At 36.6% G+C, this 20,393-nt stretch overlaps 3 protein-coding genes across 5 annotated transcripts; 2 read left to right on the plus strand and 1 right to left on the minus strand.

The window, feature by feature from the left end:
- The first annotated feature begins 4,616 nt into the window (after window positions 1-4,616).
- Window positions 4,617-10,086, plus strand: LOC113751040 (3-ketoacyl-CoA thiolase 2, peroxisomal). Its single transcript, XM_027294891.1, has 14 exons — window positions 4,617-5,068; window positions 5,793-5,869; window positions 5,962-6,046; window positions 6,362-6,488; window positions 6,824-6,922; window positions 7,002-7,069; window positions 7,161-7,268; window positions 7,356-7,433; window positions 7,559-7,691; window positions 7,796-7,892; window positions 9,078-9,201; window positions 9,285-9,393; window positions 9,529-9,612; window positions 9,754-10,086. The coding sequence occupies exons 1-14, from the start codon at window positions 4,967-4,969 to the stop codon at window positions 9,861-9,863; spliced, it is 1,401 nt and encodes a 466-aa protein (XP_027150692.1). The 5' UTR covers window positions 4,617-4,966; the 3' UTR covers window positions 9,864-10,086.
- A 1,155-nt stretch (window positions 10,087-11,241) lies between these two features.
- LOC113751506 lies at window positions 11,242-15,142 on the minus strand. 3 transcript variants are annotated; one of them, XM_027295541.1, is made up of 2 exons: window positions 14,708-15,142; window positions 11,242-13,764 (listed from the first exon to the last, which is right to left on the minus strand). In XM_027295541.1, exon 2 carries the CDS (start codon window positions 12,926-12,928, stop codon window positions 11,783-11,785), a length of 1,146 nt encoding a protein of 381 aa, XP_027151342.1. In that variant the 5' UTR covers window positions 12,929-13,764; window positions 14,708-15,142; the 3' UTR covers window positions 11,242-11,782. The 3 variants fall into 3 exon arrangements, with proteins under 3 accessions (XP_027151342.1, XP_027151357.1, XP_027151350.1); XM_027295556.1 differs by having other exon boundaries at window positions 11,242-12,937; window positions 13,521-15,142; XM_027295549.1 differs by having other exon boundaries at window positions 11,242-12,950; window positions 13,521-15,142.
- A 1,177-nt stretch (window positions 15,143-16,319) lies between these two features.
- Window positions 16,320-19,309, plus strand: LOC113764021 (sm-like protein LSM5). Its single transcript, XM_027308056.1, has 4 exons — window positions 16,320-16,517; window positions 16,643-16,766; window positions 18,600-18,672; window positions 18,964-19,309. Exons 1-4 carry the CDS (start codon window positions 16,484-16,486, stop codon window positions 18,994-18,996), a joined length of 264 nt encoding a protein of 87 aa, XP_027163857.1. The 5' UTR covers window positions 16,320-16,483; the 3' UTR covers window positions 18,997-19,309.
- The last annotated feature ends 1,084 nt before the right edge of the window (window positions 19,310-20,393 follow it).

The following is a 20,393-nucleotide window of genomic DNA, read 5'->3' on the forward strand; positions in this document are numbered from 1 at the left end:
CCTCTCAAGCTCACAATTTCATAGACAACTCCTCCTCCCGCAGCTTCTAAAGTATCGTCGCGGAAGTGTGATGTAAGAAGAAAAAAAAGGGGAAAATGACCTGTTTCATCCCTCACATTTTATAAAAATATTTTTTTCGTTCCCCACTTTTAAAATGAAGCAAATTTGTCCCTGACATTTAAAAATTAAAACTATTACATTCTTGAACCTAATTTTCAATTTGAATCAAACCATCCAATAATCCAGTAATAAATTTCGAAAATAGAATTGACAGTTCACTTGGTTAACTTCATCATATTTACATGACATTTATTAAACCAAAAAAATAAAAATTATAACATAAAAGGCCATTCTTTGTCTTGGAATAGTAGAGTTTTTTTTTGTGGTAAATCTTTTCATGCACTATTAGTATATCCGCTTGTGAATCTAGATGTGTATCATAAATATAAATTTTGATGTTTAAATTTAAATTGAAATAATATGACGGTACATAAAACCGTCAATGTATACAATAATGTAGGAAAAATTAATTTTTTTATGTTATAATTTTTTATTTTTTATTTTTAGGTTCATTAAATTTCACATGAATATCAAGTTGAGAAGTGATCTACCAATTACTCCCCCAAAATTTGTAATCAGGTTGATTGGTGGTTTGATTCAGATTGAAATTTGGGTTCAGGGATGTAATAACTTCAGTTTTTAAATATCAAGAACGAAATTGCTTCTTTTTAAAAGTGAGGGACGAAAAGAATATTTTTGTGAAATGTAAATGATGAAACCTATCATTTCCCAAAAAAAAAAAAGGATATCGCGCGATGCGAAGAAAAAAACAACTTTAAGGCTTTGTTTGGGACTTGAGAATTTGGACAGAAAAAAAAAGGGAACGAAGAGAAATTGAGTCTGTTTGGATAGGCAATTATTTGAAATATTTATTTAAAATAATTACTGAATCATTATATGTAATGTGATGTATGTGAGATAAAAAGGTGATTGAGAAGATAAAAAGGTGTGTTGGAATGATGCAAGCAAATTATTTTTTTTCAAATCATTCCTATCCAAACAAAATTTTCTTTGTTTGTTAGTTTTTAATAAGAAAAAAAATGAAGGAAATAGGAGGATTCAAAAGAATGAAATGTAGCGTCACAGTAGTTAAAACTTTTTCTCGCAAATTGGACGGAAATGAAAGGAAACTTTGAGGAAGCTTGTCAAATATTTTCAAAATACCCATTTTGTCCTTAAAAAGTCATTGAATAAATATTTAATGACTTCCGTATCCAAAATTATTCCACTAATTTTTAAAACTCTCAAACAACATATCATTATTCTCTTCTCTTCTCTCATAATTTAAGTTTTTCCTTAGTTTCTTTTCTATCCTAAACTCCCAAACAAAGCCTAAAGCTGATTAGAGAGTCGTGCATCAATATGACCACAACTAATGTACTGTATGGTATCTCACATTTCAATTATTTTTACCATGTTAAAAAAAGATAAATTATTCGTACTTACCTCAAAATCTTTGAGTAGTATATTGCTACATTAGAATTATGTTAATAATTGCAAAATTTCAGTCTGTAGATGCATTTACTTGATGTATAACTATGCTTTATAATTCATATACTGACAAAACAAACTACACATAAAATTTCTTTGGTTTTTCATCTGGACATAATAAGTGAAATAATAAGCACACAACCCATTTTGATAAAAAAAAAAAAAAAAACAAGAAACAAAAAGCAATTTGAAGATAGAAGAATTAAAAGACAAGTTTTGTAACACAAGAGCTAAACCACTTTTACATCTTCAATGGCAAGTTTCGCTAATATGCTCACCTTTTGACCGCAAGAGAAATTAGAGTATACAGCATATGGTTTTGCTGATCTGCAATGGAATTTTCAAAACATTTTTTCCAAGTGAATAATACCCCACGATCGGGTCGGTGCGACTGGGTGCGAATTGCCATAGCCTTGTATCGAAGGCAATCGCGCCAACATATTTAGCACGAATGCGAGAGACAAGACAGTAAAAGGTCGGGTGATTACTGATTACCCCTGGGGTCGCGGATGCACTTTCCTTGAACGGACTCCTTCCTTGCAAGCTAGCCGGGGACAAACGAGAACGGTCCAGGTCCCCTCATCCACTAATGGGTGATTCTGACGGTTGCGATCCTTCAACCACTCAGTCTGTAATCTAATAGCCAACGCAGAGTTTGCTCCGGTCAAGAACTAATTCACTTTACCCAAGAGAAGCTGGGTTTTGAATCCAATCGTCCGGCCCTACGGTTGTTTGCCTTGTCTAAGAAAATTTAGAATTGGAAGTTCGATTAGTCATCTACAAAGGAGACAAAAAAAAAAAGGACCGAGTTTGAGTCGAGTTCGAAGTATTTAATAATAGCTACTTGATTTTGACTGCCAATAGTTCGATCAAAGACTTGACTCAAATTCATCTGTAGAAAGCTTCTTAAATTTGTGTGGTTATGCGGCTTATGCCTAACCACCGAGGCGGCGAGGTACAAGATGTTAGTTAGGTTATGCCTGACCACATTACATGTCCTGGACAAGTACCTCCCTGTCGTAGTCTCCATAACCCGTACCGGTAGTTGAGCAGTTTTTCGATTCCAAGAAAGCTGAAGAAAGTTTTTCGACTTTGGAAGTGTACAATTCTGTTTTTGTTTCTCCTTTTTCTGGTACTGGTGTTTGATAAGAGCTCACTGCAACTGAATACTGGCTATTTCATCATGAATGAATGTAGATCAAATCTTAAATGAAGTTGTGAAGACGTAGAAGGAAAGAAATCAGACAATTGAATTACTCGCTGTTCTTCTTCCATGTTCTATTCTTTTGACTGAGCAATGAATTGTACAAGCATACCTAACCTTTGATAGCCATCTTACAAGTCACGGTGCAACAAAATCAAGGCTCAGATGCCAATTTGGCCCCGTAAGTGCAGAAAGAAATACGAGAGATGTTGTTGCAACACTTGGGATTTTATATAGTATACCTTTTTTTTTTAATAAATACAGCCATCACTCTGTTTTTTATTTCATTTATTCTGGATTTGAAACAACTCACTTTAATTAATTATAATTTAGTAGGCCTTCCTGATCGTCCCCCCCCCCCCCCCCCCTAGAGTCAATTGGACTTGTTATGAGGACTTGAAGAAGATGTTTGATAATCCCATTAACTACCTAAAATTATTTAACTATTTGCTCCTTGGATTAAAAAAAGCATGTTTGAGGGCTTAGGGTTGTTGTTAATTTCATGGCTTGTTGATGAATTTCTTAAGCTTGAATAATTCCCCGAAACTTCAAGGGAATTGAAGTTGGAATAAGTCTAGAAAATGGAGACCTTCTTTCTTTTCTTTCTACAAATCAACGATCATGACCCACACACCACCATGAAACCCTTTAAAACAAATGGGGCAAGAGAAGTCAAATAAAAACAGCTTAAAAAATATTTGAAATCTTAACAAATTTATTTTAACTCAATTAAGATGAATTAAAAGGGGTAGTTGTAATTTGCACGCCTAAACTACTCATGATTAATTTAATACTTTGCCCCCTAAACTATAAGTTATAGCAACATAGTATCTCACGCTTTATAGTTTATTGTAGACTTTCTCAATAGCCTAAATTAAGTTGCAAACTAGTTAGCCCTTTGCAATTAAAAAGACCATAAGCTCCTTACCTAAGTGAATTGCGCTCGTTGGCCTTTTTTCAGTAGCCACATAAATGCTTATATTTTTTTAATATTATATTGATATTTATATTACTAGAAAAAAGTAAGAAAGATATTAAATACAAGAATATATAAAAATGGGATGGGTTGGGTGGTTCGAGAGAAAGAGAAGTACTATAAGGGTTCTGTTTGGATTGTAAATTATTTGAGATATTTTTACTGTAGCACTTTTTGTGATGTGATGTATGTGAAATAAAAAGGTAATTGTGAAGATAAAAAGGTGTGTTGGAAATTGTAATGATGATGTAAGCAAATAAATTTTGGCAAATAATCCTTAATCCAAACATTTCGGGTTCAAACCCTCTCACTTATATTAAAAAAAAGTTAAAAATTATATATATATATATATATGGATGCATGTATACGCTGTCGAGTTGCTATGGTGAAAGGAGTACTTCATGTAGTTTTAAAAAATAAAATAAAAAGTTCTTATTATTTTTATTTTCGAATTTGATTAAGGTAAAGATCTCAAGAATTAGAGATTTTGAATTTAGTCCCCTGCCCTCTCTCCACTTTTTAAAATTCCATCGTTCCCCTATTAATACAAGTTTAAATAAATAATAAAAGAAGGGTTGCATCGTGTTGTAATTTATAGTTTAAGAATAATCTGGGGGTGCTGAGTGCAAATGACAGTAACAAGTCTAATAAAGCTAAGGTCTTTCTTAATTTCCACACGAAGATCAAGTGTAGCTTCGTCAAAAGTTCCATGAGTTTTCTTTCTTAGTTTCCACGGTGTGATTCCCATTGAACTTTCGGAGCAAATGCAACAAAAGCAGGGAAAACTCGGATTGAGATATCCACCCACGCTGCCCTGCCCACCACGTTCTTCATGCATTTCATAATGCCAAAGTCCCCACAGGCAGACAAGTGCATTACTGCAAAATCATCGGTGAAGACACACATACCCAAAACCAAGACCAACGCCAAAAACGAAAAAGACTAATACCAACAAGCTTTCGGTAGTTGAACTTGACCCAAAAACGCCACAGCAATTTCGGTTTTTAAAACTTATTTACCATTAAAGTTGCTGGTCAGCGATAAAATTTGAAGGCCATATTGCATTTAAGGCTGCTACCTCCACTCCACTCTATATATACGAGTATCTTGCCAAATTAGCTTATTCGAGTGCAAAGTGGGCTTTAACATCGTTGATTAATTGATCAAGAAAAAAGGGAAGGAGAAACAAAGAGAGGGTGAAAAAGAGTTGGTGAGAACTTGGAGGAAGCCAGGAAATGGAGAAAGCTATCTTCAGACAAAAAGTTTTGCTGGAACACCTGCAACCCACTTCTTGCTTTTCTCATCAGCTGACCCATGAAGAATCTTCTTCAATTTCTGTAAGCTTTATAATTCTATTGCTCAAATATATTCTGAAATGAAAATTTTAGATCAATCACGTTATTAATGGATGGTTGTGGCCCGGCGGGGGCTAGAATTTACGTCAAATGGAGGGTGATTGCAATAATTTCATTACCCAAAGAGAAGATCTTTTTTTTTTTTTTTGAGAATAATGACTGTCAACAGTTTGCTTGATGGAATGCTGGAACTAAGTTTAGAAGTTAATTGATGTCTACTGTGTTATGTTACTAGCTAGCATTACCCTGTTATATAGTTGGATGTTGGGAGGATGGTATTTTGCTGTGTTATTTCAACGGCAGTTGAAACAAGTAAAGAACTTTCTTATTTAAAGAGTATGGATTGCTTCATGCTATTCTGCCAAAGCAATCACTTCTAAGCTAGTGCGCGAATCATAAGTTTTTGCTTATTTTACGCAAGATTGCAATTAGAATTGGTAGCATAACTTTTGATGTGATCCAACTTCATAATATGATAATCAATCCGTGGCTTTCAAGCTAAAGAACATCTCTTAAATCTGTGCTCAAGACTTTGTTTTAGATTCTTCTAGACAAGTTTTCTTTTGGGGGAACTAAACTGTATCACAGACTTTCCTATGATCATCATTTGTCTATTACCCAGAACTTGCAGTCATGACACAATATTGTACTTTTCGATTCTCATACCTTTTTTTTTTGTATAATTTATTTTGGGATACTCGACTAGCCTTCAATTTGTCTGGCCGGGGATAGTGCTGCTTACCAGAGGACAGCTGCTTTTGGAGATGACGTAGTCATTGTAGGGTAAGTTACTTGCAGTCAAGATTGTTTTGTCTCATTTTGTGCCAAATGGCTCTTCTACCGTCAGTTTGATAACCACAAGTCATGTTCTACAGGGCATATCGGACTGCGATATGCAAATCAAAACGTGGTGGCTTCAAAAATACCCTTGCGGATGATTTACTCGCTCCAGTTCTGAAGGTCAGTTGCAGAACAGATTTTCATGTTGTTCAAGGTCACAGCTCTAAGTGATTTTGGTTAGAATATTGTAGCAGCCAAAAACGTTTTAAGTTTTTAAAACAGAAATGTATTTTCTGAATAATAATTTAGATTAACAATAAATAAGTGTCTTATTTGGAACGTCTCATGCTTAGATTTCTCTGTCTTTGCTTCTTAAGTCAGCTGCCCCTTCTTGTTCTATCTTCTATTATTATAGCATTTGTTATCCACTTCTATAATTGGAACTTCTCATTCAACAATTATAGTGTATCATCCTACATTTATCATTCATTGTAGGCCTTGATCGACAAGACAAATATTAACCCAAGTGAGGTGGGGGATATAGTTGTGGGCACTGTTGTAGCTCCAGGTTCACAAAGAGCAACTGAATGCAGGATGGCTGCATTCTATGCTGGTTTTCCTGGTAAATAGTTCATTCTTTTTCCTTTTGTGTTTAATTTGTTGTCTGGATGAGTGGACATGTGATGCTTTGATTTTAGTTGGCAACCAGGAAGAGAAACAATATTGCTGAATATAAGTTGTACGAATATTTATAGTAGCAGCCTTCTAAATTGGAATCATTTTATGATTGGTTTAAGAGGATAAACTAAATGAAATGGACATTCTATTTCTGTTATAATTCCTTTCTAACAGACACGGGAAATAATTCCTTTTGCTGGTTATTGTCTGCATTTATCTTCAATGTCCTCTACTTGCAAGTTGTGGTTGTCTCTTGTATAATTTTGTACCTTTTTGCAGAAACTGTGCCCATCAGAACTGTCAATAGACAATGCTCTTCTGGCCTCCAGGCAGTTGCTGATGTTGCTGCATGCATTAAAGCTGGTTTCTACGACATAGGTAAAAAAAAAATTACCTTTTGAAATAATAACTGGTGATAGTTTTATTCAAATTTCTTGTTTAATTCTTTCCCATGCAGGGATTGGGGCTGGGTTAGAGTCAATGACCACTAATTCCAATGTTAGCATCCAACAAGCTAATCCACGAGTAAGCTCAGCTCTACTCTACTCTTTACTTTTTGGAACAGATCTTCTGATTTATGAAGTAGCATCCTCAACTGGAGATATTTGTATGACAGGTTGACTCTTTTCCACAAGCCCGGGACTGTCTTCTCCCTATGGGCATTACTTCTGAAAATGTTGCAGAGCGGTATGGGGTAACACGGCAAGAACAAGACCAGGCTGCTGTAAGTCATGGACCTTTCTATTTATTATCTTCTGATGCATGATTTGGTGGGAGAAAATTTTTTGAACTCCTAATATTGCAACAATAGGTTATGTCTCACAAGCGTGCTGCTGCAGCAACTGCATCTGGTAAATTTAAAGACGAAATCATCCCAGTTTTCACCAAGGTAGACTCATCTTTGAAAGTGAAGCCTATCTTTTTATTGTTGTTTATGTAGCCCACATAGAAAAGAATATGAAGCCCAAATGTAAGTCCTCCGTTAATGCTTTCTAACTGAGATTACCATGAAAGATCAAGGACCCTCAAAATGGAGAGGAGAAGCCAGTTACAGTTTCAGTGGATGATGGCATTCGGCCAAGCACAAACTTGACAGATCTGGCAAAGTTGAAACCTGCGTTCAAGAAAGATGGAACTACGACTGCTGGTACTCAAGTACTGTTTAGCTCTAGTGGACATTAGACACTGCCAAGTGCCTTCATATCTTCATGCTTTTATTGAAGTCTGTTTGAACAAGTATACCATTTGTAGGGAATGCTAGTCAGATAAGTGATGGAGCAGGTGCAGTTCTTCTGATGAAAAGGAGTCTAGCAATGGAAAAGGGGCTTCCAATTCTTGGAATATTCAGGTATGCATGTTGTGGCAAGCTGGTATACCTTCTTATAGATGTTTTTTCAACTTTTTATAGAGAACTGGCATGTACCTCGGCAGTTAATTTTATCGAGCTACTATTTTTTGTAAGCTGATATAGCTTTAATGATAATCCTTTCTTAGTTCTCAATTTTTGTTAACCACCTTTATACTCCTTGACATATCCTTAATCTGATGACATTTTTGACTCTTGATCTATAAAGAGTGAGAGGATGTCATGGGCCTTATTTGTAGTACTAGATGTATATCAACCGCATTGTATTTAGAGACTTCCCTGTACACCTTGTTTGGATGTATTGGGTTGTTTTCTGGTACAAAGAATCCACTCATTACCAACTGATAAGAAACTTTTACCAGATTTCTGTTTCAATTAAAAGCACAAAGGTCCTTTCAAATGTATCATTGGATACAAAAAGGTTGAAACTTTGAAAAAAAAGGTACCAAACTCATAAATACATTTGTTTAATTTTTATTATATCTGTGCCAATCTTTTGAATGCTTAATGTAGCTTGCCCACCTTATATGCCCACTATTTTGAAGTCCTTTTGAAGATATGTATTTAGCTTGGCTAACAAATCCTGTAACTCTTGTGATTTTATCAATTACTTACCTGTGGCTGCTAATGCTAAATCTATGATCTTCACCCACTAAAGTTATCATGTTTATCTGATGTTCTTATTTTCCAAAGGAATTAGTCTGGACTGAAGGTTTGTCGTTTCTCCTGGAACTAATCGTTATTGCAATAGGCCATGCTATGTTCAATTGAAACTTACTGACAAGTTAATTTACTCATGAAATTCCACAACAAGCAGAGAGACTGATTTAAGAGTCATAAAAGAATTGGAGGCACTTGGCTACCATAACAATGTATATTTAGTATGATTAAGCTAGATTAAATATTTTTCTATACACAAAAGCACATTAAATTAGCATTTGGTGATTCCTGAGACAGGTCAATTCCTTCTCTCTGCGGAAGCAGCTACAGTCATTTCTGAATGTCGAATAGTATCGGAGAAGAAAATGAAAACGAAAGAATGATGTTTTCTGAGATGCGAATAAAATGCTTGGCATAATGCATTATTCTAATCAAGAGTTAGGAATGTTGAGCATGCCTGAATTGCTCTCAAGAGTAGACATCAACTTGCTGTTGCTTCTCATGCAGGAGCTTCTCCGTTGCTGGAGTGGACCCTGCAGTGATGGGAATAGGTCCAGCAGTTGCAATTCCAGCTGCGGCAAAGTCTGCTGGTCTTGGAGTCGATGACATTGATCTGTTTGAAATAAATGAGGTACTTGATTTGTTTACAGGCATTTTAACTCTGCTTTGTTAATGGAAATTTTCACCTTAAATTAGATTCATTGAACTCCGCAGGCGTTTGCATCGCAATACGTATATTGCTGCAAGAAACTGGAGCTTGACATGGAAAAAGTTAATGTGAATGGAGGAGCAATGGCTCTTGGACATCCTTTGGGGGCTACAGGTAAAGTCTGCATCTGTAATTGGATCAGTTCTGACACTTCTGCATGTCTCCCTGAATTTCTGGTATCCTGATCTGTGAAACGCACCAATCTGCGCAATTGCCAGAATCATAATAACGGATTGCAAATTTTGTTAGGCGCTCGTTGTGTTGCAACTTTATTACATGAGATGAAGCGAAGGGGCAGGGACTGCCGTTTTGGTGTGATTTCCATGTGCATAGGTCCCTCCCTACATTCTCTCCATTACTGTGTTATATACCTTCTTCTACTTCATTGTTACTAAAGAGGATCGATCATGTAGTCAATAGATAGTCTTCTGGTAGACAATCTTTACCAATCTTTTCTCTGCTTTGCATGTCTAGGTTCTGGAATGGGGGCTGCCGGTGTATTTGAGAGAGGTGATTCAACAGATGATCTTTGCAATGCTCGACCGGTCAGCAAAGTTAATCTTTTATCCAAAGATGTCAAATGAACATCTTTGTTTCTTGATGCTTTTGCGGCATTTGAAGCATGGTAATAAAATACGATGCTATCTTCTGTTGACAGCAAATTGTAACGACATGCGATACATTATGGTAATTTTTTTTTTTTTTAAATTCGTAAAAGGAAGCATTTCTACATGTTACATGAGATCCTTCCAGCTAGTTTGGGAGTTTTTTTAAGGGGTGGGAGAAGAGGAGAACAATTCTAAATTTTGTTTGGTGTTTATAAAAATTTTTTTAAAAAAAAATTGAAATAATTTGTCCATGAACAACAACATATTAGTAGCGGTCAATCGCCAGCGGTCGACAGTGAAGAGGGAAAGAGGCAAAGACAGGAATACGAAGAAGATGACACTTGTGACTGCTCAAAAAATGCACACAAAGTAAATCAAAGAATAAAGGATGGGGTTTTACGGTCTCTTTTGAATATCATATCTACTACTGCAGTAAAGTTCATCGTTGAATGATGATGAAAGAAATATTAGTGACTCTCAAATTAAACATGATTAAATATTTAAAGCTTAAATTAGTAGTATCTTTAACGAGAGGAGATGCGAGTTAAAGTCATTTTTGACTCTGCAGTTTGATTCACGTGCAGCACAGCCCACTCAAATGAGGGGACACAGGACAGGTTCACTTCAGAGTTCTGGGGAAAATGAATTTGAAGCGGTTGCAGACAAATATCCTATGAATGCATTTTCAGACGACGCACAATATGGCATCACGTCAAACTAGCTTGTGCTTTATAAGTAGTTAAATAAAATACCATTCTCTCATGGAATTACCTGATCTATTGCTTAAGCTTTCAACAAATTATAACAGAGGTCTTAATTAGGGATTAGAAATGAGGAAAAGAGAAAGAAATTGAAAAAAGATCAAAGAAAATAGCACTTGCTTCTCCCCGTCCTCCTTTAAGATTCTTTGGATTGATTGCTCCATTTCTTAGGTCGATTTCAAAAAATACATAAATCAAACAAATACAGAATAAAAAAAATTCATTGCATCTGTTGCCTTGGCTATTATTTCACATGGTTAACAGTGCTGCAACTAGGCAAAATATTGAACTCCCGGGGGATCCAAGTCCTGAGAGAAGTGACAAACCTGTTTGGATTGCATTTTCCGTCATTTTTCATGAAAAAATTACTGTAGCGACTTGATGTATGTGAGGGAAAAAGGTAATAGGAAAATGTGATCACGAAAAATGATGTAATTTTCAATGGAAAACCGCAATCCAAACAAGGAGCATGTAAGTTTTTTATATAGATATTTCATTATATGACAAGTGCCACATGTTAATGGCAAATGACAATGCCACAGCTCATTTTTATTTCCACAGCAAGTTTATGCTAAAATAATAATAAAACTCTCTCTCCCAACTCCAAATTGCATTTAAACTTGAAAAGGGCAATTTTAACATTTTGTACAAAAAAGACTCTGGAATAAATAAATGAGCTGTGGAATGACATGAGACTGAAATTCCAGGAACCCCAGGTAGAGGGCATCAGACAAAAGAAATCCTAATAAATATAAAATCAAATATAACAGAACACCCAAATAATCAAATAGCTCGTTCTCATATGCAAATGGAAATATACATGTGAGTGGAAGACATTCAAAACAAGTCGATTTGAATTGAAGTTTTCCAAAATCAACCTGCACCTTGCATCAAATCGGCAGTGTAAGCCGATTATCTTTGGTAAGCATGCCCCTGCTCATTGATTATTTGCCCTAAAGCTGATGGATTTTCAAGCCATAGTTCTCAGCTCCCCAATCCAGTATCTATCTTCATTTGAAGCCAATCTGTGCTGGCACCGAACACTATGACAAAAACCAGAACGACCTCCCCTTTAAATGGAAAATCTTTCCCACCCACGGAAGAACTATCCGTGCTGAGTAATTATAGCAAGCATCATTGACGATCTTCGTTAGCCCTTGAACGTGTCAACCGCCTACGCCTCCTGGGGTTTAAAGAAACATCCTCACCACTATCACTTAACACATTTAGCTCAGGTTCATCTTCCTGATCATCTTCATCATCATCTTCATCATGTTGCAGACCTAAAAGGTTCTCCCCCCAAAGAAAGCGGCGCCTAGAGAAAGCTCCAGAAGAGCGCCGGTGCCTTGACAATGGCCTTGATCTGCCACCCCTCAGCTCAGCTTCAGAATCCACTGAGCCAATCATCTGAAACAACAAGAAAGTACTCAACAACCTGCCGCCCCCCTCGCCTGAGAACCTATCTCCATTTTCAATTACATAATCCCCAAGTACAATGGCGCCTGGCATCGCAGAGCGTATGGCACTGACTATATCATCGTACTCTCTCTGGTCTTGAAGGCGCCGCCAGGCTCTCTGTCTTGATGGATCAATGTCAGCAGGGCGAACAGTTGGGTGAACTCTTCTTGCATGTCTACGCAGTTCCCTATAATTACCAGAGAATGAACATGATTCACGAGAGCAACTTCGATGCTTTAGATTGAGGTATCTTCTTGCCTCCTCCACGACCTTCCAACCCAATACACTTCCACGACATAAAGGGCATCTCAAGTTTGCAGTAGTTTCAAAAGAATTCCCCATATTGTTCTCTTCCAACCCAACACCTTCCCATGAAGACGTAGAATCCCTGAGTTGTATTGTTTCTTCTTGCATCTCCAAGTTATTATCCACGACTTGAGAACTATTTTCTCCCAATTCTTCAGTTGCTACCGAGCCAACAACTGTTACATCACCACGATCTCCTTGAGCTTCAGTCTGGTCACCTGAACTTCTCGACCCCAAGTTCCCATTAGATGTGCTAACCATATCATGCTGGTTTGTGGGGTTCAAACTAGGTGAAGTATCTTCATCTCTAAGTTTCCTAAAACGGTCAAGGCAATTTGAGTGCCTATAACTTGTGTCACAAATATAGGATCTGCAGCCCTTATCATGGGAACTGCACAACAGAAGAACTGCATTATGTGGGTGATCCATGCATATGGGGCATGAAGCTTCATCCCATTCCTTATAGAGGGCATGCATATCTGCATCATTTGAAATGCTTCTTTTTCTACTAGCCATCTACGTTCACTGGAATAGGTTGCTAAAATGGAAGTGTTAGCATAGCGGCCTTATTAGGTTGTAGTACAAAATGAATGAACCCAAAAAAAAAAAAAAATGTTTACAGGGCAGAATTTTTGTTGCCCAGACTAATTCAGAAGATTATTCCTCCATGAAAAATTCTCAACTGCTCAAACACGGTGAATAATGTAGAAGTGCCTAAAACCAGTCAAGGACATGCACACACACGCACACAAAAGGAGACCGTTACCAGAAAGAAATCAACTGACTAGAGCACAAAAACATCACATTTCAAATCTACTGTCAAATCATGTTATTAATAATCTACCAGGTTCCTAAACAAGTTAGAAATAGAAAACTTGAAAAATCATACCAACATCAATTCAAATCTACTCTCAAATTGTTTTATTAATCTCCGGTAAATTAACCTAATGTATTTGCTAAAATCAAATGAAACCTGCCTCAACCAAACAATTAAACAACCATGGCACGCCAGGGCAACCAACATAAGCTATGCAATTACTTTACATATCAAAATTCAATCAACTTGAAGAAATGAGTAAGCATTATCATATACTGCATATATACTCACCAAGTAAAGGCACTGAGTTTTTCTTTGCTGGTAGCTTCTGATTCTTATGAAACTGATCAGAGTTAGCAAATCAAAAGTAAAAGATTCTTTATGCGACTTTTAGAATAATTGTTGGCAACCCTTCACGAGCATTTATGAAATATAATTCAGTAATGCAGTCTTAGAATTCTTCAAGTTACACAGCCTCACACAAAGAAATATTGCCTATATCTTGAGCCACAGTCACCAAGGCAGTCCTAAAAACCTGCATTTATATGGTGGAACACAAAAGAGTCATGTGCGTAACCTCCAGTTACAACAAACAACTTAAAATAAACTAGAACGCTGCAGAATCTTTCTGATAGAAAACAAGCCAAAATTTAACCAAAAATTCAGCTGGAAAAGTTTCAAAACCGGACAAAGAAAAGCCCACATATCAATTGTGACTGGATTGCACTTAATTTGCATTCGGTATACTCTAAAAAGCATGCACCTCTAGTTCATACCAACCTCGTAAGCAAATAATCAAATACCTTGACGTTATGAAGCATCAATAGGAGCCAGAATTCTGAAGAAATGTTGGTTCCATAAGGCAAAGTATATCGTAAGGACTAATAAACTACAGGGAGGTAACCTTAACAAAAAAAAAAACACAGAGGCAACGAAACAGGACATGATGTGAACTAACACTCCAAATCCAGACCCCTAATGGCAAAATTATTTTACCCAGAGCAGTAAAATGCTTCGCACCAAAAGATAATTCTACGACAACAACAATCATGAAGGCAGATACCAGCAAACCACAAACTCATTATCTGATTTTCCCTGTGAATTCCTTATGGTTAAATACCCTAAGAAAAATAGCAAGACCTTCAGAAGCTTGTTAAGGTGCATTTAAATGGGAACAGAAATAAGTCCACCAAATTTTTAATCCCAATAACAAATATCAAATATTAAAACAAAGAACCCCAATTCATAAACAGCCCATCCCGACCAACACAAACCCTAATCTGAACCCACCTCAATAGATCACAAAGATCCTTCCTTTTCTAGCTAATCAACCCACAAATACAGCATATATGCATCAAAATCCGTCAACTTACAAAGATCAAAGGTGAATCGGATCAAGAAACAACAGTTTAGGGTAAAAACAATTACAAAAGCCCCAAAAAAGATGCAAAATCAACAAAATGAAGTTACGAAATTACAATTCACGAGGAAATTGAATTCGTCAGGCGATTGTCCTTAGGAATTGATTGATTGATAGATTGATTGTCGATTTCTCTTCATACATAAATTTAATTCAAGTGCGTGGAAAATTAACTTTCTTGTGCCGTGAGAATCACGAGATGTTGCGGTGAGAAAGGGTAGAAGAAAAGTGAGGAAATTTTGGAAATTGGTGATTCATTAGATATGGTGATATAAGAGCATATTTATAGGTGATAGCCAGTGGAAAAGAAATCCCAAAAGCCAATAGGAGTTGTAGAAAATTTTTGTAATACAGAAAAGAAAAATGGGGAAACGTTGTGGTGCAGTTTTAGGAGGGGTTTGGACTTTGGATGAAAGTGTTGGAATGGATTGGAGGTTGGAGCTTTGAAGAAGAGGCTGGGAATGTAAGAAAGAAATGGTAAGCAATCGTTTTTTTGTGAATTGTTGTCTCACGAAACCGTCTTCCTTTGATGAAGGGTAAGTTCGCGTGCGTGTACGTATGCATGCCGCTAACGTGGACAACACATAGGGGCCCGGGCCTATATGGGTACTTCTTGAGATTTTTTCCGTATTAATGATGTTTGCCTCCCCCTTTCTTTTTTTTTTCCGCAATGATAATAATTATATAATCTATTTTATCCTAAAGAGGAGGAGCCTAAAGAGACTCGTGTTAGGGATTAATAAGTATACAAATCTTATTAGATCAAAATGGTGTTTTGACACCACTTTTGAATTTTTTTGCTGCAGATAAAATTTGAACCCCCACCTCCAGTCCAAGAAGAGATCCCTCTATGGTGGCCACTTAACCAAACTCAGTGGTTATGTTTGCCTCCCCTTCTATTCCCAAATTTTTTGTGGGTATACACTACAATGCATGACAATTAATTTTGGGAAAGAATTAAATCCACGCCCTTCCATATTAATTCCATACTTTGTACGCTTATCAGACACTTATGCATTCAGATTTTAAGTTGATTTGATACTTCTTGTAGTTTCAAGAACCATATATTTATATAATAAAAAAGAGAAAGAGCAAATGATTACATTGAAAAAGAAAAACAAATATATCTAAAAAATGTTTTTTCTTATCATTAAGCTGCACTTAAGATGCCATCTCAATACACACACTCATAATTGTTAATTTTTGTTTGTATATATACGTTTTCTCAATTTAAGATACTTATTAGGGAGACCCCTAAAAAAAAATACTACATTGTCACTTTTTTAAAATGCAAAAAAAAAAAAAAATCTAAAAGTGCAATCCAAAATTTAATTTAGCACTTAAATTTAATAGATTCATATTTTAATATGTTTGGATACGTTTGATAACCAAAAATTAAATATGTGAATTAATTAAGCGATACTGAATTATATAAATAAAACTTATTCTTAAAAATAAGTGATAAAATATACACTCAAATATATTAAATTTAATATTTAACAATTTAATAGCTTCAGACTTCCAAATCAAATTTCAGTTTCAATCTTATCAAATGCACCCTAAGACGCATTAATTATACAAACAACACCTAAAAAAAAACCAAACACGACCTGTAGCGATTTAGTAATTGATTCCTAGTTCAACTAGAAACCAAAGGCGCCCTAATTTTATTTCACCTGGCAAGGCAAAAGGCTGAAACACCGTGTCGACACTCCGGTGCACGCATCACTCGTTGCGGGTCATAAACCCTTTTCACAGCAAAGCCACAAAGTACTGCTGTTCAACAGAGTTGGGGAAGCTATAGAAGAAGAGAGTGAGCAGCGTCTCCGCGCCTATGGCCAACAATCCCTCGCAGCTTCTGCCATCAGGTCCCTCCTTTACTTGTCTGCTTTGCTTTGCTTCCGTGCTTCTCTATTTCTCTCTGATTTTCAACTACCAAAAAAATTTGACCTGAAAATTGGCGAAATTGACCTTAGGGCTTTTGGATATGCAGAGTTGATTGATCGGTGCATCGGCTCCAAGATATGGGTCATAATGAAGGGAGACAAGGAGCTGGTTGGTACTCTGAGGGGTTTCGATGTCTACGTCAACATGGTCCTTGAAGACGTCACTGAATAGTATGTTATATTTACCTCAATCTTCTATATAGCATATATGTTTTACATGATTCTAACACGTACATGCGTCTTCCTTTCGGTATTCCTATTGTGTTTTATTCTTTATTTTTAATGAAATTTGGTGTATTCTTTATTTCAATGAAACCGTCAATGTCCTTTGCAAGAAGCTGGGTATGTCTCTGCAGGATTCAGTATTCTCTTGGGTTTTCACGCTTAAGTAAGAAAATTAATGGGAAATGCTAGATGTAAACTGAAGGGGCTCAATTTGAGCTCTCAAGCTTGTTAATGGAATCCCTTGTTTATGCTGTGAACTGGTAGAGCATTTTGTTTAACTGAGGCAAACTTTTCTACAAGGAAATTGGTGTTTTTCTTTTGACGTCAAATGTCCTTCACATTTACTTGTGATGTATCCTGGTGAAAGCCTGAGTGATTTGTCACTTTTTGTCTAATTATTCCATTTTGCACTTTATGATAATTCAAGGGTACCCATTGCGAACTTAACGTAGGTATACATGTCCATTGGATTGCTTAGAATTCAATTTGACTCCGTATAACCACCACTTTATTCAAATAATACTCATGCTTAATTATTGGCGTTAATGAATTTCAACCTTGTAATGAAGCCTTGTAAGCTAGATATGGGATTTAAATCTGAAACACAAAGGAATATTTGCCCTACCTGCTAGGCTGTCAGCGGATGTCTGGTTAACTGGTTTGACCAGAGGTACTAGGGGACTTTCTAACTGATGTGTGAATAGTGTCTTATTGTAAAATTCTTTTGAGTTCTGTCATTTATCCTTTCAGTGATACTTAATGGATGTTTGAGCTTCTTGTGATTTGTGTTGGCATGTAAGTCATTTCGTAGTTTTGGGTATTGTTCACCTCTAAAGCACTTTTTCTTTTTGAACCTCGTATCTCTGTGTATGCGTGCGTGCATCAAGGCATCTACAGGGTTTTTTTTTTTCCTTATTTCTGCTGAGTAATATAAAGGGTGTTCTGAGGTAATCTTTATAGTTTGTGTTGCTGTCCTCCACCAGACTACGTTGTAATGCATCATTTTCATTAAACTTAGTTATAAATTTTATTTTAGACCTGTCTATGTACCTCATTGATATCTTTGGAGTATGGCACTAGAGATGCAACTTTGTTAGTGATACAACGTATAGTTTAGAACCTTTCTCCTTGAGGAATATGGATATGATGACTAATGGCACCGGCAGTTGGCAAGATGCTGTAGGGGACACCGGAATTGAAGATTTACATCTATAATTTTATCTAAAGAAGGTGAACTGGGGGATTGTTGGATTCTTATCAAATCTCATTTGTAGCACATACTGAATTAGAACATTACCTTAATGATGATAGCATATGTTAGAAAACCAATTATTCTGTAGGTTATAAATTTCTATTGGCAGCCTACTCAATGCCTTGTGGGCATCCATCTTGATTCTCCAATAAGACTATCTTCCAAGCAAAAACCGAATCAGACTCTGTAGTGCAGCCTAACATCTGTGGTTGAAATTCATCAATAATGACAAGTCGAAAGGTTTTATAAAATGTTAAATTTAGTTAAATGCTTCTGGAAAACTTTTCCCCAGATTTCTCTAGTTTCTTAGGTGTTCTGAAAGCAGAGGTCTCCATTTGCCCTATTTAGTATACTTATCTGTTTTTTCCTCTTTAAGACAACCCCCATGACCAGATAAAGAAACATAGGAGTGGATGCTGTGTGTCTCTTGTGAAATTTATCATTTTGCCCAACTACTTTTCTTACTCCAGCGTTTACAAGGTTCTGTTTCTGATCCAATCGAACTCTTCTTTGTTGGTAATTTGCAGTGAAATCACTTCCGAAGGGCGCCGAATAACAAAGCTTGACCAGATTCTGCTTAATGGAAACAACATTGCCATTGTAAGTATGCAAGATATTTCATGTTAATTCCTGATATTCACTTTGTTTTGCTGGGTCAGTGGTGACAAGCAGTTTGTGAAACTTTTTGTTTTCTCATTTATATATCATTGATAGTCTTGAGAAGTTGGACAAAAACATTTGAGTCAGCTTATTTTTCTCCTTTAGTTGTATTGCTTTCTAATCTGCCGGTTGGTTTTTCTGTCTTTTTATTTGAGGCTATATTTAATGGTTATCTAATAATGCTGACTCAAGAAAGTGTCCTTTTTGCTAATATTTTCTTCTAATCTGCAGCTGGTCCCTGGTGGCTCCCCAGATCCTGAGTGAGGAAGCTACTTTTGTGGCTCTCGCGAAATTGTAGACTTTCCTGAGGGGCCACTTTTGTTGATCTTAGGCCATTGATGTCTAATTAAAAGTGGATTCTGTAAAATCTCATAGGAGGAGCCCTCTGTTGTTTTACTGGTATGGTATAACAGTCTTTCAACTGTTTGGAGAATTTAGTGGTTGGCTTGTGCTGTGGATTATTGCAAATTTAGTGCAAGTATTTAACGTTGGTTTGGGCGCTTAAACAATGCATACTGCAGTCTGCCGGTGAGAAACTAGTTTCAACAATACTAGGATGTTTCTTGAATTTTGATGATATCGCCGCATTGTCAATTTTACTCAAGGATGAAAAATCTTCCTGCTATAAATCGTGCCGTTCCCGAAGAACATCAAAGAGCTATGCAGAGTGCTAGATAAGCTAGAATTTGTTTGGTCCATTCTCTTCGATTACAAACTTAACTTTAGGACGCTCTAAAAAATGGAAAAAGATAGCTGCTGTGCCGCACAATTCGTCAATTACGCAATGCGACGGCTATGGCCCATTTGTACGAAGCTTGGAGAGACTAGACAGGTTCAGAATCCTCGACAACATTTGTAGGAATATTGGAGATTTGTCGTGGGCTTAATTAGCTGATGGACAGTGTTCCTTCAAATTGCAAAAGGAATGACATGACATCCAGACAAATCGGGTCCCTGTATTTATGACATCAGTGGGGGGAGAAATAGCCTTTCGGCCCAGAATGAATGAGGAGGATTGAGGACAGCCCTGAAAAGAAAAGCAGTTTAGGAGGCCACGTCAACCCAAACCAAGAACAGCTAGATGGCCTGTGGAATGGCACGTTCACTCAACTGGAGATGGATGGTCATGGGATTGGGATCAAATCAAATAGTACCACTGACTCTGAGACTCTGAGAAGGAAAGGTTTGGCACAAATTGAAATTGTCCGTCTCTGCCTAACTGCAAACACATTCCTCTTCCTGCATTATTCAATGCTGCTAGCTAATTCGCCTTTTAGCATACTTAAAATATTATGGGCATCAGTAATTCCTGATTTACTCTCTGCAATTTCGCATTCCTCCTTTCTTGAAGACCTTTTTTTGGTCTCATTAATGTCTTCTTCTTTCACCGTCGTGGGCTGAGATTGAGAACATATATCCGATTGGTCATCGGTGAGGGAGGCCCATGTGAGCCCTGTTGTGTCCCTGTTTTTCTTTGTTTGTGCCGAATCCAATAATGCCCCATTAATTACTGTCGCCGTTTGATGATCCTGCGTACTTAGACTACAATAAAAAAAAAATATGCACCTCTTTCTTTCAATTCCCACATGCCTTGATGATCTATAATATACGATTCCGGAAGTTGATGATCTATTCCAAAAATGAATTGCAATTCACAATTG

Source organism: Coffea eugenioides, chromosome 1 (genome assembly GCF_003713205.1).
Source record: "Coffea eugenioides isolate CCC68of chromosome 1, Ceug_1.0, whole genome shotgun sequence".
NCBI lineage: Eukaryota > Viridiplantae > Streptophyta > Magnoliopsida > Gentianales > Rubiaceae > Coffea > Coffea eugenioides.